The 15,743-nt window shown below is 33.5% G+C and overlaps 2 protein-coding genes across 2 annotated transcripts; both read right to left on the bottom strand.

Annotated features, from left to right (window-relative positions):
• LOC109352869 lies at positions 1,730 to 2,425 on the bottom strand. The gene is made up of 2 exons (XM_019595050.1): positions 2,316 to 2,425; positions 1,730 to 2,225 (listed from the first exon to the last, which is right to left on the bottom strand). Exons 1-2 carry the CDS (start codon positions 2,423 to 2,425, stop codon positions 1,730 to 1,732), a joined length of 606 nt encoding a protein of 201 aa, XP_019450595.1.
• Positions 7,767 to 10,060, bottom strand: LOC109352868. The gene is made up of 7 exons (XM_019595049.1): positions 9,833 to 10,060; positions 9,649 to 9,732; positions 9,308 to 9,493; positions 8,962 to 9,135; positions 8,508 to 8,558; positions 8,275 to 8,421; positions 7,767 to 8,147 (listed from the first exon to the last, which is right to left on the bottom strand). Exons 1-7 carry the CDS (start codon positions 10,058 to 10,060, stop codon positions 7,767 to 7,769), a joined length of 1,251 nt encoding a protein of 416 aa, XP_019450594.1.

Raw genomic sequence — 15,743 nt, 5'->3', positions numbered from 1 at the left:
AATACAAAAGCAAAAATGAATTAAATAATTTTGGTTATCACTAATTTTTAGAAAAATGGGTGATGTTAATTTATTACTAATTTTTGTACATAATAGAGAAATTAAATAGATCATAAAGTTTACATGGGAAATTTGGACACCCATTTCAAATTGATCTCCATTATAAGTACATGTTTGAGTCACTACTAGTTTGTCAAGAGAAAAGCTTGTGTCAATCTGTATGAAGTCTAGACATAACAAGTTGGTGCATTCTTTATTTTGCGACTTATATGCCTACATTCATGCATAAAATAAATAAAATATATATATATATATATATATATAAAAGAAATTGATGTTATCTTACCCATCTAGTAAAGAAATAAGTTTGATCATCTCCAAATACTTGCAGATGTATCTGAAGAAAAGTAAAGGCGTTAAAGCTTATATGTTTAAATTATTATTAGAATGAGATTTATATGATGTTACCTGAAAGGTTTTTGAAAAGAGAGAAACGTAAGAAAACACTTACATGAATATCTATTATTTCATTTGTTAAATTCTTTAAAATTACTTTATAAATGCTTAAACACATTAGAGGAAGTCACAGTGTCACTTTTATATCAAATGAGTGAACAGAATATTATACAAATCTAATTTTGTTAAAATATTAATCGTATTACAATTCAAATTCCTATATCTCTCGATCTGATTATCGGATAATAACCGCCGATAGACTTAATTAATATTATCAAAATAAATATATTTCTAACCAATATGTTGACATGTATTAATTAAAATTTTAAAAAGAAAAAAAAAATGGAATACTGTGTTTTTCCGAGCATGTTTTTTTAATGGAAGTGCTATTGCACAAATATATTTAAGTAGAAAGTCAATACACAAGAGGAAACCATTACAAGTTTTTAAACCTATAATTAGGGAGGTTATCCCTATTTCGTTGGAAGTCATTTCTGATGAAATCAGGCATGACATTCCACTAGTGATTCGATCTAGTTCTAATCCCAAAGTTAGCTAACTTATCTACACAAGAATTACCCTCTCTACAGATATGCGATATGATTAAGTTCATTAAGGCCATCTTAATTTTACAACGGTGCCATATGTTTTGGAGCTTCCAAGGAAATGAGGCATTCCCCTTGAAGATATCCACTACCATTGTGGAGTCACACTCAAGCCAAAGAGTATTCCAACCTTTGTGATAAGCTAACTCCACTGCTGCAATGGCAGAGTGTAGCTCAGCATACAGAGAGCTTTGAATCGACAAATAGGAGAAGAAGCAGGCTACAAAATGACCCCTATTATCTCTAAAAATGCCACCGCCCCCTGCTAGACCTGGGAAACCATGAGCCACACCATTTGTGTTTGCCTTCATCCAACCCATGGAAGGAGTTTTCCATAAGACTTCCACTATATTAGGAGCCTTACTCATGTTTGGATTAATGTTCAGAGACTTGAGCAGTAAGAAATCCCTGATTGAAGAAGAGGAAACAACTTTAGATCTTTTGCCCGATAGAGTAGTTTGCCATTTGATCCCACATATAACTTGAGCTAAAGAAATTTTTTTGTCATTGAATCTCAGCTGGTTTCTAGAGAACCAGATTGAGTTAATGGTGTGAATAATTGAGGCAGTTAGCACCTCCTTCAATTGAGAGTTTCCATGCTTGATGTAGGACATGAAGATCCTTAAAATTGAGGACAAATCTAAGCTTATTGAGTAAAGACTACTCAACTAGCACCAATGATAAGTAGCAAATGGGCAAGAGAGGAATAAGTGTTCAAAGCTTTCAATGCTAGATCTACACAGAGAGCACATTGAGGCCAGGCTACAACCTTTCTGCTGCAGATTATCATCAGAAGGAACCTTATTATGAAAAAGTCTCCAAACAAGAAAGTATTGTGAAGGAGGAATGAAGTTTGCCCATATCAACTTGCACCAGGAGGGCCCTGGGGGATTAGAATCAACTTTGATGTAGGCATTTCTTAGATCAAGGATACCATTCTCAGAATTCAACCAAATGAGCTTATCCATGTTGCTAGATATACCAGTAGAAGCAATTCTTCTACTCACCTCAGGGAAGAGATTTGAAATGAAGGTAGGAATCATCCATCTACTGTCAAGAATAAAATCAGAGCATAGAGTAGACAAAGCAGACAGTAAATCATCAGAAATTCCCAAACAATCCACCAAGGGCTCACCTAGCCAATTATCCTTCCAGAACTGAATTCTAGAACCTTCACCAACTAACCATAAGTAATTCTCACAAGCTAGGTTCCAATTTTCTTTAATTCCAGGTCAAGTTGAAGACAAGAAGTACTTGTTAGGGGGGTCCTTATTGCAACCAAATATCCTCCTATAAAAGATAGCCCATTTATCATTGGAGGACATCATATCCCAAGCTAACTTCAGAAGAGCAATCTTGTTCATTTTTCTGATTGATCTGATACCTAAGCCACCATCAGAGTATCTAATGTAGACTTTGCTCCAAGCCACTGTGACCAATTTTTTGACTTGCATGAGATGCTAAATATGTTAGTTGACTATCAAAATCAGATTGACTCTAGACAGAACCAAGGATCTGTCTTGGTAGTTGGAAAGTCCAACAAGAAAAAGGGCAAATGGAATAGTAAGTCCAAAAAGAAGCCTTTCGTCCCTAAAGGTAGTGTGACCAAACCTAAGGACAAGAAAGATGGTGTTGACCAAAGCAATGCTGAATGCTTCTTCTGTAAGGAGAAGGGACACTGGAAGAGAAATTGCCGCAAATATCTTGATTCTTTGAAAGAAAAGAAACAAGGTGAGACATTAATGAAAAATGTTTTCATGATTTCCTTAACTGTTACAGATTATTCAATATGGGTATTAGATACTGGTAATAGTTTTAATATTTGTAATTCGTTGCAGGGACTACAAATAACTAGATGGTTGAAGAAGGGAGAAATCAATCTCCAAGTAGGGAATGGAGCAAATGTTGCAACCAACGCTATAGGATTAGTCTCATTAATAATGCCAACTGGCAATGTACTAGTCTTGGAAAATTGCTATTATGTTCCTAATTTTGTTTCGAACATTATTTCAATTTCGATGTTGGATACTCATGGTTATCGTATTAGTTTTAATAAAAGTGTTTGTTCAATTTATAATAATGACATCTTTTATGCGAATGAGTATGTCCAACATGACATTTATGTCTTATCTCAAGTGCGTTTTAATTCGATTATGCATGTTTCTAGTCTTAAAGGAGAAAGAGATAATCAAGTAAACAAAACATATCTTTGGTATTGTAGACTCGATCATATTGGTGAGAAAAGAATTAGCAAGTTGCACAAGGAAGGTTACCTTGACAATTATGATTATGAATCATACATGACTTGTGAATCTTGTCTCAAAGGTAAAATGACCAAATCTCCATTTATTGGAAATGGAGAAAGAGCCTCTGAATTGTTGGGACTAATTCATACTGATGTTTGTGGACCCTTTAGAATTCAAGCTAGAGGAGGATATTCTTATTTTATTACTTTCACTGATGATGTTTCGCGATATGGTTTTTTATATCTTATGAAACATAAATCTGAATCATATGAAATGTTCAAAAGATTTCAAAGTGAAGTGGAAAAGCAAACTAGTAAAAGTATCAAAGTGCTTAGATCCGATAGAGGAGGAGAATATCTGAATGCTGATTTTCTTGATTATTTGAAAGAGAATGGAATTCTCTCACAATGGACACCTCCAGGTACACCGCAACATAATGGTGTATCTGAAAGAAGGAATCGAACCTTATTAGATATGGTAAGATCCATGATGGGGTTCACTGATCTTCCGATAAGCTTATGGGGATATGCTTTGGAAGCGGCAAATTATTTGTTAAATAAAGTTCCCACAAAATCTGTCTCTACAACACCATATGAGATATGGAAAGGGCACAAACCAAGCCTTAAACACATTAAAAGTTTGGGGATTCCCATCATATGTTAAGAGATTACAAATGGATAAACTTGAAGCAATGTCTGACAAGTGTAGATTCATTGGGTATCCTAAGGAAACAATGGGATATTATTTCTACCACCCTTCTGACCATAAAGTGTTTATGGCTAGAGGGGGAACTTTTTTAGAAAGGGAATTTCTTGCAGAAGGAATTCATGGTAAAGAAATAATGTTTGATGAGGATCAACAAACCAATGAAATATCTACTGCTCAAGAACATAATATGGAACTTGAGCAACGTTGCTTAGATGTCTTAAGTTCAACACAAAGGTTACAACCTTCAACTAGTGCGGTTCAAAACCCAGTTGTAGTTCAAGAATAGGTTACTGAACCAGTTCAAGAACAGGTTACCGAACCAGTTCAGGAACAAATGGAACAACCAATGAATCCAGAACAAAGGAATTCAGATGCACAAGTGCCTCTTAGAAGATCTTCGAGATCACATCATGCACCAGAAATAAACTTAATGGTTCTAGATGCAATAGCAAATGAGGATTATCATATTGATGATGACCCCAAATGCTATGAAGAGGCTATGCGAAGCTTGGATCATGAGAAGTGGCAGGAAGCCATGGAATCTGAAATGGAATCCATGAAGATCAACAAAGTATGGACTTTAGTTGATGCTTCAAAGGATATAAAACCAATTGGTTGTAAATGGGTTTACAAGAAAAAGATTGGAGCAGATGGAAAGGTTGAGACTTATAAAGCTCACCTTGTTGCCAAGGGATATTGTCAAAAGGAAGGAATAGATTATGATGAAACTTATTCTCCTGTGGCAATGCTCAAATCGATTCGGATTCTACTTGCTATAGCAGCATACAATGATTATGAAATTTGGCAGATGGATGTGAAAACAGCTTTTCTCAATGGAGAGTTGAAAGAGGATGTGTACATGACACAACCTAATTTGACTCGCGGAATAACACTTTTATATACTTGTCCACGTTTTGTGTATGATTATAGGTAAAATGTATATGAAATTAGTGTTTAGGCCCAACTGATGTTTATTTTTGGTTTATGAATTTTTATGGTTTTGTGTTGGATAAAAGAAAGTTGAAAATGATGAAGATGGAGGCGCCACAAGTAACGTTTCTTGATAAGCCAAGGACGTTCGTCACAAGAAAGGATCCTTGATAGAAACAAGGTTAAGGCGCCACACTAATGGTGATAAGCCTTATGAACGCCACAAGAACTAATCTTCATAAGTTCTAAATTAGGAGCAAAGCTCAAGTAAAGAGGAGTTAATCCGACCAAAATTCAACTCTATTCATTCATGATGAAAAACATATATAACTAGGGAAAATTTGAATTGACTAAGACAATGCCTAATTTGAATTTCTAATTAAAATATGTAATTAAAAGAGTTTAATGGTTGAATTATTTTTGAGCTTGACCAAATTCCTTGAAATTTTAAGCCATGGGTTTATTTGTTTTGGGCAAATTCAATGTGTATCGCTAGGCTGAGTTGTTGTGGACGAATTCCTCAAGGAAAATGCTTGAAAAAGAAAGTTCATACCTGCTTGGATCTTCATGTTTTTGAATTCAAATTGGAGTAGTTGATTTCCTTTGGATACTTGCAAATCTGAATGGATGGCTAAGGATTCACACGCCTTTTTTGAATGAAAAGGCTTTATTACTTGTCTGTCTTGGATGAGCCTTGAATGCTTTGAATGAGACTTGGTTAGTTTCCTTTCTTGAATACCTTGAACTACACGTCCAACACATGTTTAAAACAAACAAGGAAGGTATTTACTCCTTTAATTCCCTTCCAATCTGAATTGATCCCATAAGGCAAGATTTTGAATATTGCCTCTTATTTTAATTCATACGCCATTCCAATAAGGAATGTATCTATGGACATTAATTCTCTTAAAGCCTCTTGATCCCAATAAGGTAAGAATTTGAAATGGTCAATCATTCAAATATTCATTTATTTCTAGGCTGATTGGATGATAGAAACTTGCCTTATTTGGTCTTCTTCCCTACCAATTAGACTTGGATTTCTATTGCTAGCTCATTGCTCAATTACTATGATGTTTCCATGTGCCATTGTAGTACCTAATTCCTTGGCCACTATTAGACCATGTTATAAGGAAATAAAATAAATTTTCAACTCTCATATAACATGATTTTAATGAGACTAAATAATACTTAGATAATAATTAAAATAAATCCTAAATTAAAATAAATCCTAAGACTACCCATGAGAACAAAATATAAATTTATTGAAAATAATAACTAAAAAATATCATAATTTCCTTCCAAAAAGGCGGACTCCAAGTGGCTCTTCTACTTATAAGATTGACATCCACAAATCATAAGTTGTCCCCTTGGTTCACATCAGAAAAAATTTGTTCCAAAGAAAGGTAATATGTGGTTTATATCAAAAATAAACTTTTACCAAATAAAGAGTCGTCAAACTTAGCAAATACAAACTCAAAAATCAAAATACAATTTTATTCACAAATGTTTCACCTTATGCTTTAGCTCATGCAATGTGTATTATAATTTTTCAATAATTAAACGTGAGATATAGTCAATTTCGAGAATACTTTTATTTAACATAACCTAAGAAAAAGGATGGATAAATAAAAATCCTTTCATTCATTCATTTATATATATATATATATATATATATATATGGAAGTGATATATAGAGGAAATATAATATATTTATTTGAAAACTTATTTTATTCTTTCTGTGCTAATAAACTAAAATAATCATATATGCATTGAAATGAATAAGAATCAATATAAAAAAGGAATACTTAATTATCATTATTACAATCAATACCTTATTAATTAAAAATAATTGTGATCTTCCACAAAGACAATAACTTTCACACAAAAGAAATCACTAAAAAAAAAGCTTTACATGTAAGAGAGAGAAAATTTTTCTAGTAAGTAAAATATTGCATTCTTACTTGTGTTTTGATCGCGTGCGGTTGATTCCATCCGAGCAACGTGATCTCGCGCCTCTCACTGTTGAATCAATCATCATTTCTAGCATCGGCTTTGACCCTTGCTTCAGCCAATAAGATGACATCAAAGTTACAAAAAGGAAAAAATTATTCCTTTCTCCAACTAAAATAACATTTTTTATTTTTATTTGTGCAGATAATCAAAGTTTTGGATGTAGGTTGACAGTGAGGTTGGATTTGGCTACCAAAGTCATCTAAATCATCTCTTTTTTATACGAGTGGGAAATATGATATTATATACTCTTTCATGTTATTTCAAAACAAAATCTCTCATTTATTATTATGTTTTGATCAAATCTGACTAAAACATTTGTATCATATTGATTTTCTTTTATTATATATTTTATTTTTCATCATGTTATAAAAAATGTTCATTTCAAATATTATACTTGTTGGATTTTTTAAGTTGGACAAATTTAGATTTTCACAATTATTCATGTTTTCTTATTTCTTATCAAATATTAAGTAAAATGAGCTTCAAAATTTGGTTAAAAGAAATCATCGATATATTGAAGCATATCGAGAATTTGAAAGGGTGGACAATTAATTTTATGAAACAGTTTAAGATTCTGCTGTGAGTGTCCCATCAATTTGGTAAAACTAACATTTTTAATATAATTACTAGAGAGAAAGCTTGCATTCTCATATTTTTTACATTATAATTCATAGATATTACACATTCTTGGGTTTAATAAGGAATGACACGTAGAATTGTAAAGCCAAATAATATAGTGTAGATGAGGTTGGGCTCAAAAAACACGAATGAAAATAATTAATTTTTATTTATTTTTAAAATATCAAGATTAAATATTATCCACCACAATTTCCACCAGGTCCCCAAACAGCATAACATATCCTTGCATGTCCTCATTCCACCCCTCATATTGTACACCAAAGCATTTAGGGCTGTCTGAAGAAGCTACTGCATATTTATGATTTTTAGGGCCAATATTTGTCCTAGTGTCAGTTTGGAAATTCATTGTTCTAAAAAAGCAGGAACGATAAATATTGTTATCTGGGAAATGCCCAGACCCCATTGGAGGACTAGGAATGCCTGCAGGAGTGGATGTCATCCCAGTCCAACCACCCAAATTTGCAAATGCCAAGTTAGAAAACAAAATTCCTGGGTAATATCCAAGATTTTTATTATTAAGCCTCACCCACCAATTATTTGTTTTTGGATCCTGAAATACAAAATCAACAAATTAATTAAATATTCTTGGTTGTCACTAATATATAGAAAAATGGATTATGTTTATTTATTACTAGTTTATGCACATAAAAGGAAATTAAATAGATCTCCAAGCTTACATGAGAAATATCGACCATCATTTCAAATTGTTTTCCATTATAAGTAGATGTATCAACCACTGGTGTGCCAATATGAAAGCTTGGCTCAACCTGAACGAAACCTGGACAAAAGAAGTTGGTGCATCCTTTATTTCGTGACTTATCTGCCTGCATTTATGCATGAAAAAAATAAATTTGATGTAAGAGATTGAGGTTGTGAATATATGCATATGTGCGTGTTAATGTTATCTTACCCATCTAGTGAAGAAATAAGTTTTACCATCTCCAAATACTTTTGGATGTACCTAAAGAAATGTAAGAAAGAAAAGTAAGGCAAGAAAGCTTACATGTTTAAATTATTATCTGAAGGAGATTTATATGTATATATACTGTTTCATTTGTTAAATTAAAGTTAGCTTATAAATCGTTAAACACATTAGAGGAAGTGGCAGTGTCACTTTTATATCAAATCCCTGAAGAAAGCATTATAATAATTTAATTTTATAAAGAATGCATGCATCACTATTTTAAATGTTAATAGAACATCGGTAAAGTATTAAAGTTAGTTAAATCTAAATTGTATATGTCTCAATCCGATTATCGGTTAATATCGGCCAATAGACTTAATAAATTTTAACAAAATCAATATATTGATGTGTATTAAAAGTAAAAAGGGAGGATAATGAATAAAAAAGAAAATGAAAAAACCTCCCATCCAGCCATGATAACATTCTTATCATGGACTGATCCACCATTTGACAAATATATATAAGCACTGGTGATTTGGTCCGGGTGTCGAACAGGTAGGTTATAAGTATTAATTATTCCGCTAATTGCAAAATAACGACGCTTATCATCTATATTCAGATTCAATCCTGCATACTGCAAAAAGAAAATAAATTTATAAGTCATTATACTTCAAAATTTATTGTACAAGTATATCAGGGTCATTCTTTATTGATTATGTCAAATATCAATACAAAAATAAAAAATAAATTATTGTCGATTTAATTAGTTACATTTAATTTTGAAAGATTAAGAAAATGAATCTCACATGTCTTCCAGGAATATCCTTATTTAATATGCCAACATTTATATATGATAACTGTTTAGCACGGATTAGATCATCTTTTGTTGTCCTTCGAATAGGAATAGTTCCTTTTGGGCACAAGTCCTCTTCAAAACCAATACTTGATAATCTAGTTGAGTTTGTGTTTGTGACTTCAAAGCTAGGTTTAAGCTGTAAAATAAACCAATTTATATTATAAAAAAATGATAGTATTAGTAACTCATATATAGTTAGTCAAAATAATTGTGCAGGCGAGAAATATATAGTCTAAAAAATTAAGCTTAGACGCTAAAGAGGAGTTCACCAGTGGATTGCAATTTGTATACCTGGATCTTATGATTCTTGAGTAAAGGATTATCAAAAGCTGGTTGTTTATTAATATCAATACAATCAACAATATAACCATCTTCCTGTAGGAATCATAAGAAAAGGTTGAGAATGGTACAAATCAAATTTAATTGAATTAAATTTAGGAAAAGTTTCAAGATTTATAAATAAGAATACTAATACCTGAATAGTTTTGAGTGGAGGCTTGTTGATAAGTTTCAATTGTCTCTCTAATTCCAAATCTTCGTGATCTCGTGATATACTTGTGATCCTACCGTCAACTGTACTGTAGTTGTTTGTCGCCAAATATACCCAGAGAAATACAAGAATTATCATATTTTTAAACATCTCAAGTGAAAATATCATTGTGGTGAATCCGGTAATTCTTATCTCCTTTAACAATAATACCATTAGCTAAGGTGACTTATATAGCTATTATTATAAGATTCATGTACATGAACAGTGATGAAAGGATATATTTCTTTTTTTTAAGGAGAATTTTTTAAGGAAATATTCCATTCTACATAAACAATTTTGGTAGAATTTTTTAAGAATTTTTTTTCTTTTTTATGTACCAAAGAAACAATTCTAAACAAATTTCGTAGGTAATAAATTGGGTTAAATACGTGATGAATGAGTATTTTTTTTGTTACAAGGGAGATGGAAACTGATGCGAACTTCTAGGGGTGTTTGCTTTCTTTGTCGACCGTTCTTGCATGAAACTTAATTTAACTCGCAGAATAACACTTTTATAAACTTGTCCATGTTTTGTGTATGATTATAGGTAAAATGTATATGAAATTAGTGTTTAGGCCCAGCTGATGTTTATTTTTGGTTTATGAATTTTTATGGTTTTGTGTTGGATAAAAGAAAGTGGAAAATGATGAAGATGGAGGTGCCACAAGCAAAGTTGCTTGATAAGCCAAGGAGGTTCGTCACAAGAAAGGTTAAGGCGTCACACTAATGGCGATAAGCCTATGAACGCCACAAGAATTAATCTTGATAAGTTCTAAATTAGGAGCAAAACTCAAGTAAAGGGAGTTAATCCGACCAAAATTTAACTCTATTCATTCATGATGAAAAACATACATAACTAGGGAAAATTTGAATTGACTAAGACAATGCCTAATTTGAAATTTTAATTAAAAATATGTAATTAAAAGAATTTAATGGCTGAATTATTTTTGAGCTGACCAAATTCCTTGAAATTTTTAGCCATGGGTTTATTTGTTTTGGGCAAAATTGAATGTGTATTGCTAGGATGAGTTGTTGTGGACGAATTCCTCAAGGAAAATGCTTGAAAAATAAAGTTCATAGCTGCTTGGATCTTCATGTTTTTGAATTCAAATTTTAGTTGTTGATTGCCTTTGATTACTTGCAAATATGAATGGATGGCTAAGGATTCACACGCCCATTTTGAATGAAAAGGCTTTATTACTTGTCTTTCTTGGATGAGCATTGGATGCTTTGAATGAGACTTGGTTAGTTTCCTTTCTTGAATGCCTTGAATTACACGTCCAACACATGTTTAAATCAAACAAGGAAGGTATTTACTCATTTAATTCCCTTCCAATCTAAATTGATCCCATAAGGCAAGATTTTGAAATTGCCTCTTATTTTAATTCATACGCCATTCCAATAAGGAATGTATCTATGGACATTAATTCTCTTAAAGCCTCTTGATCCCAATAAGGTAAGAATTTGAAATGGTCAATCATTCAAATATTCATTTATTTCTAGGCTGATTGGATGATAGAAACTTGCCTTATTTCGTCTTCTTCCATACCAATTACACTTGGATTTCTATTGCTAGCTCATTGCTCAATTACTATGATGTTTCCATGTGCCCTTCTAGTACCTAATTCCTTGGCCACTATTGGACCATGTTAAAAGGAAATAAAATAAATTTTCAACTCTCATATTACATGATTTTAATGAGACTAAATAATACTTAGATAATAATTAAAATAAATCCTAAGACTACCCATGAAAACAAAATATCAATTTATTGAAAATAATAACTAAAAAATATCATAATTTCCTTCCAAAAAGGTGGACTCCAAGTAACTCTTCTACTTGTAAGATTGTCATCCACAAATCATAAGTTGCCCCCTTGGTTCACATTAGAAAAAGTTTGTTCCAAAGAAAGATAATATGTGGTTTATATCAAAAATAAACTTTTACCAAATAAAGAGTCGTCAAACTTACCAAATGCAAACTCAAAAATCAAAATACAATTTTTATTCACAAATGTTTCACCTTATGCTTTAGCTCATGCAATGTGTATTATAATTTTTCAATAATTAAACGTGAGATATAGTCAATTTTGAGAATACTTTTATTTAACATAACCTAAGAAAAAGGATGGATAAATAGAAAATCCTTTCATTGCTATTAATTTAACTTTAATTTTTCATAAAAAAACAAGTTCTAACGGTTTATTGCTATTAATTGTGTTTTTTTTGTTATGATGCATGATATTTTGTGGTTGAGGGTATGTTTCTTTTACAGAGGTTTTGCCACATGAATAGTGATGAAAGGAGATATTTCTTTTTTCTAAGGAGAATTGTTTAAGGAAATAATCCATTCTACAAAAACAATTTTGGTAAAAAATTTTAAGAATTTTTCTTTTTCTTTTTTACGTACCAAAGAAACAAATCTAAACAAATTTGGTAGGTAATAAATTAGGTTAAATACATGTTGAATGAGAATTTTTTTGTTACATGGGAGATGGAAACAATTAGTTCCAAAGAAAGGTAATATTTGGTTTATATCAAAAATAAACTTTTACCATATAAAGAGTCATCAAACTTAGCGAATGTAAAGTCAAAAATCAAAATACAATTTTATTCACAAATGTTTCACCTTAGGTTTTAGCTCGTGCAATGTGTATTATAATTTTTTCAATAATTAAACGTGAGATAAAGTCAAATTTAAGAATACTTTTATTTAAGATAACCTAAAAAAGGATGGATAAATAGAAAATCCTTTCATTTATATTTATATATATAGAGAAGCGATATACAGAGGAAGATAACTCAAGTACCAATCTGGATAACACCTTCTCTACTCACTCTCTTCCTCCAAAGGTAACTCAAGTACCGGGGAAGAAGTCTTTGGCTCAGGCTCTAAAAAAACTTGTGATATAGCTTTATCTCAACTTTCCCAACCTTGCATCAAATGAGATTCCAAAACCATAAAGATTCCTGAAGAGGAATATCAAGCTGGCCTCATAAGGTGTCAATCCCATCTTCATGGGACAGTCATTTTGTCAAAGTTTTTCTCCTTGTGGAGCATGATAGGTAAATGGAGTATGATATCTCTAGGAAGAGCTTTTTATGATTTCACATTCTCTTCAATTGAGGATATGCTTATTGTGTGTGCGGTGGGTTCTTGGAATCTTTGTTGTGCAATGACTCATATCTCTAGATAACAGCAATACAAGTTATGGGCTTGGGCTGATGTAAAGGGGTTGGGGTAGAGGGCTATATATATTGATGTTATGTACACCTATTGTAACAAGGAGAAGAATAGTAAAACACTAATCCTTATTCTCTAATAATATATAGTGGTAGCCGCTCAACGCTCCCGGGGACGTAGGCACAATTTGTCAAACCTCGTTACCAAATCTCTTGTGTTATTCTCTTGTCTCTATACTCTTTACTATTTGATTGTTTGCTTGTTCCCAACAATTGGTATAGTAACAAGGAGAAGAATAGTAAAACACTAATCCTTATTCTCTAATAATATATAGTGGTAGCCGCTCAACGCTCCCGGGGACGTAGGCACAATTGGCCGAACCTCGTTACCAAATCTCTTGTGTTATTCTCTTGTCTCTATACTCTTTACTATTTGATTGTTCGCTTGTTCCCAACAATTGGTATCAGATGGCTCTTAACCCAGGTGTCAAATTCGAGGTGGGGAAGTTCGATGGAACTGGTAATTTCGGATTGTGGCAAAGGAGGGTTAAGGATGTGTTGGCTCAACAAGGTCTATCAAAGGCGCTGCGTGAGAATAAACCAGAGGGTATGGATCAACTGGATTGGGAAGAGTTGAAGGAGAAGGCTGCGGGAACCATACGGCTCTGTCTATCAGATGAGGTGATGTATCATGTTATGGATCTGACATCACCAACAGAGGTGTGGGAGACATTAGAGAAGCGGTTCATGTCCAAGTCTCTAACAAATAAGCTGTATTTGAAACAGAGACTCTATGGCCTGAAGATGCAGGAAGGTGCTGATTTGCAACAACATCTCAACAGTTTTAATCAAGTATTCAATGACTTGCAGAAACTTGATGTGAAGGTTGATGATGAGGACAAAGCAATAATATTACTGTGTTCTTTGCCAAATTCCTATGAACACTTGGTGACAACATTGACGTACGGGAAAGACTCAATCAAACTGGATGAGATCACATCTGCACTTCTGTCCCACACTCAAAGAAGACAGAATGTAGGTGAAGGGTCTCAGGGTGATGGTCTGTATGTGAAAGGGAGCCAAGTGCGTGGGAGGAGACAAGGCAGAGGAGGTCATGCCAAAGGGAAAAGACCAACTTCCAGGGGCAGAACACCAGTAGAGTGCTACAAGTGCAAACAGACTGGGCATTATAAAAAGGATTGTCCCAATGAATGGAGTCCTAGCAAGCCGGTGGGGAAAGATGGGGTATCTACATCTGCAAATGTTGCACAGAAAGATGATTCTGGTTACAATAGTGAAGTTGATCTACTATCTGTATCATCAAATCATAATACAGATGAGTGGATACTTGACACTGGTTGTTCCCACCACATGACGCCTAACAGGGAATGGTTCACCACATACAGGGCAGGCAATTTTGGTTTCGTGTATCTCGGAAATAATAAAGCATGTGAAATTATTGGTATGAGAGAACTCATAATTGTGATGGATGATGGTGTAGTGAAGACGTTATGTGAGGTTAGGCACATACCAGATTTGAAGAAGAATTTGGTTTCTTTGGGGACATTGCAGGCCAAAGGATTTAGCTATAGAGCTGATGATGACAGTGATATTCTTCGAGTATGCAAAGGTGCTCTTACTGCGATGAAGGGTAAAAGGACTACAAGGAACACGTACAAGTTGTTAGGGAGAACATTTGTAGGTGGAGTTGCTGGAGTGGCTGAAGAGATCTCAATAGATTCAGACCATGGTGCTACAAAATTATGGCACATGCGTTTGGGACACATGAGTGTGCGTGGTATGACAGAACTATGCAAAAGAGGACTGTTGAGGGGAGTCAGCAAATGTAAGCTAGATTTGTGCAAGTATTGTGTGCTTGGGAAACAGACACGAGTTAGTTTCAAGGCTGGCTAACACAGGACTCGAGACATTCTAGATTATATCCACACTGATGTATGGGGACCCACTGGAACCATCCCTAGGAGGTTCTAGGTATTTTGTTACCTTCGTTGATGACTTTTCTCGCAACGTCTGGGTATATTTTCTGAAGTTACAAAAACTCACAGTTTCAGAAATTCTGTGAGGAACATGGCATTCAGAGACACTTTTCAGTGAAGTAGACTCCTCAGCAGAATGGTGTTGTAGAGAGAATGAATAGAACTCTTACAGAGAGGGCCAAATGTATGAGACTGAATGCTGGACTTTCCAAAGGATTTTGGGCAGAGACACTTAGTTTGGCATGTTATGTCATCAATAGATCACCACGGGCTTCATTGGATGGTAAAGTTGCAGAAGAAGAAGTATGGACAAGTAACCTAGTTAATTATAATATGTTACACATATTTGGTTGTCCTGCTCTTATGTACATGTATCCAGTGATGAACGATCTAAACTTGATCCTAAGTCAAAGAGGTGTATCTTCATTGGATATACCAAAGGTGTGAAGGGGTTCAAGTTCTGGGATCCAGTTTCCAGAAAGGTGGGGTTGAGTAGAGATGCAATGTTTGATGAAGATTTCATGATGAAACAATTAGTTTTGACATAGGTGCCCATGCCAAATGGAGAGAATTTGAGATCAAATATGATTCTAGTGAGCAATGAAATGGTTCAGGTGAATAAAGGCAAGGAACCATGCACTAGTTCAAGTCAAGAACATGATGATTCTCAGGCAGAGA

This window comes from Lupinus angustifolius, chromosome LG07, assembly GCF_001865875.1.
Source record: "Lupinus angustifolius cultivar Tanjil chromosome LG07, LupAngTanjil_v1.0, whole genome shotgun sequence".
Taxonomy (NCBI): domain Eukaryota; kingdom Viridiplantae; phylum Streptophyta; class Magnoliopsida; order Fabales; family Fabaceae; genus Lupinus; species Lupinus angustifolius.
Note: the sequence above shows the minus strand (reverse complement) of the source record. Positions and strands in the feature narration are given on the sequence as shown.